General features: G+C 34.1%; 1 protein-coding gene across 1 annotated transcript in view; it reads left to right on the top strand.

Moving 5' to 3' along the window:
• The window catches only part of LOC109238537 (O-glucosyltransferase rumi-like), a 4,480-nt gene extending 3,398 nt beyond the window's left edge, over positions 1 to 1,082 (top strand). Inside the window, exons 5-6 of the mRNA XM_019405043.1 lie at positions 77 to 287; positions 475 to 1,082. Of these exons, the coding sequence (XP_019260588.1) occupies positions 77 to 287; positions 475 to 828 (565 nt within the window). The 3' untranslated portion in view covers positions 829 to 1,082. The remainder of the gene's footprint in view (positions 1 to 76; positions 288 to 474) is intronic.

Raw genomic sequence — 1,553 nt, 5'->3', positions numbered from 1 at the left:
AAAAAAAAAAAAGTAACTTTGTTTATCTTCTTTTGGTGTAGATTGGAAGTTGAAAATTTTGTTGGGTTGACTGCAGATATAAAATATATGTAGAAGGATGGGCATGGTCAGTGAGTGAAAAATACATTTTGGCCTGCGATTCACCAACATTGTACATAAAACCTCGTTACCATGATTTCTTCATGAGAGGGATGATTCCTCAGCAACATTATTGGCCTATTAGAGATAATGATAAATGTAGGTCCCTCAAGTTTGCTGTTCAATGGGGTAATAATAACATTGACAAGGTACAATTACTTGCGGATTTAATTAACTTATATGCGTTGACAATGTAAGTTTTTACGTGCACCTTCAGGCTACTAATTTCACTTATTATTGCCAAGTATGATTTAATCTGCAAAAAATTAATGTCAATCGATAAAACTTAAACTTTACTAATGACTCATTCTTTTGACATTTTTTTGTTATTGACAGGCAGAGGCGATAGGGAAGGCAGGAAGTAATTTTATTCACGAAGATATGAAGATGGAATATGTGTTTGATTACATGTTCCATTTACTGAATGAATATGCAAAGCTGCTCAAGTTTGAACCAGAAATTCCAGCAGAAGCAGTTGAAATATGTTCAGAATCATTGGCATGCACTTCAGAAGGTATTTGGAAAAAGTTCATGGAAGAAGGCTTAGAGAAATCTCCTAGTTATACAAATCCATGCACTCTTCCTCCACCTTATGAACCTCAAGAAATTAAATCTTTTGTTGAACAAAAGATAAAAGCCACGCAACAAGTGGAGGTTTGGGAGGATAAATATTGGAACAAGAAGCAATAGGGCGGGGTCGAGCGTTATCTCACTTGGTGAACTCCGTTTCCACAGTTGAGGTAGAGGGTTCAAATCCCGTTACTGGCGTAACATCCCTTTCTCCTTGACCCCGCACCTCCCCCGATGTAATAAACAAAATTTAAAAGGAAAAAAAAAAGTAACAGGGCCCTTTAAATTTTTGCAACTTAATTTCTTTCCTTTGCTTATGTATATTGATTGCAATTGTATTAGAAATTACCTCAATGTATTGTTATGTAGACCTTCTTCAACCTCTCATCATAATATAATATGAACTTCATAGTAGAGATTAGTAGCTTTTGATACAAACTCAAACACAAGCTCTATACGTGAGGGAGTTTTCTTTGGCTGCCTTTACATTATTCTCTCTTTTCTTTCTTATTATCTTTTCCTATTACTAATGTTCACATTTTATTGGTTAAAACGTGGATCTTGAAATATGGGAAACTACTGAACTAATTTAAGAACAAATTTTATTGAGATACCAAAGGGATTTCTTATTCCTTTCAATTTTAGGAGGTGCCAAAAAAGTTACCAAAGAGTTTGGCCACTTAAAATAGTTGTTTACCTCGAAAATACGAGTAACAATTAAACTTGATTTATGATTTTAAAGATATGTGATTAGTTCAATACTAATTAATAACCAAGAAATCTAACGTGTAAATGAAAGAAATAAGTAAAATCAAACCAGTGTGCAAGCCAGTCTCGACCTCGAG

The sequence above is a fragment of the Nicotiana attenuata genome, chromosome 1, assembly GCF_001879085.1.
Source record: "Nicotiana attenuata strain UT chromosome 1, NIATTr2, whole genome shotgun sequence".
NCBI classification, from domain to species: Eukaryota; Viridiplantae; Streptophyta; class Magnoliopsida; order Solanales; family Solanaceae; genus Nicotiana; species Nicotiana attenuata.
Note: the sequence above shows the minus strand (reverse complement) of the source record. Positions and strands in the feature narration are given on the sequence as shown.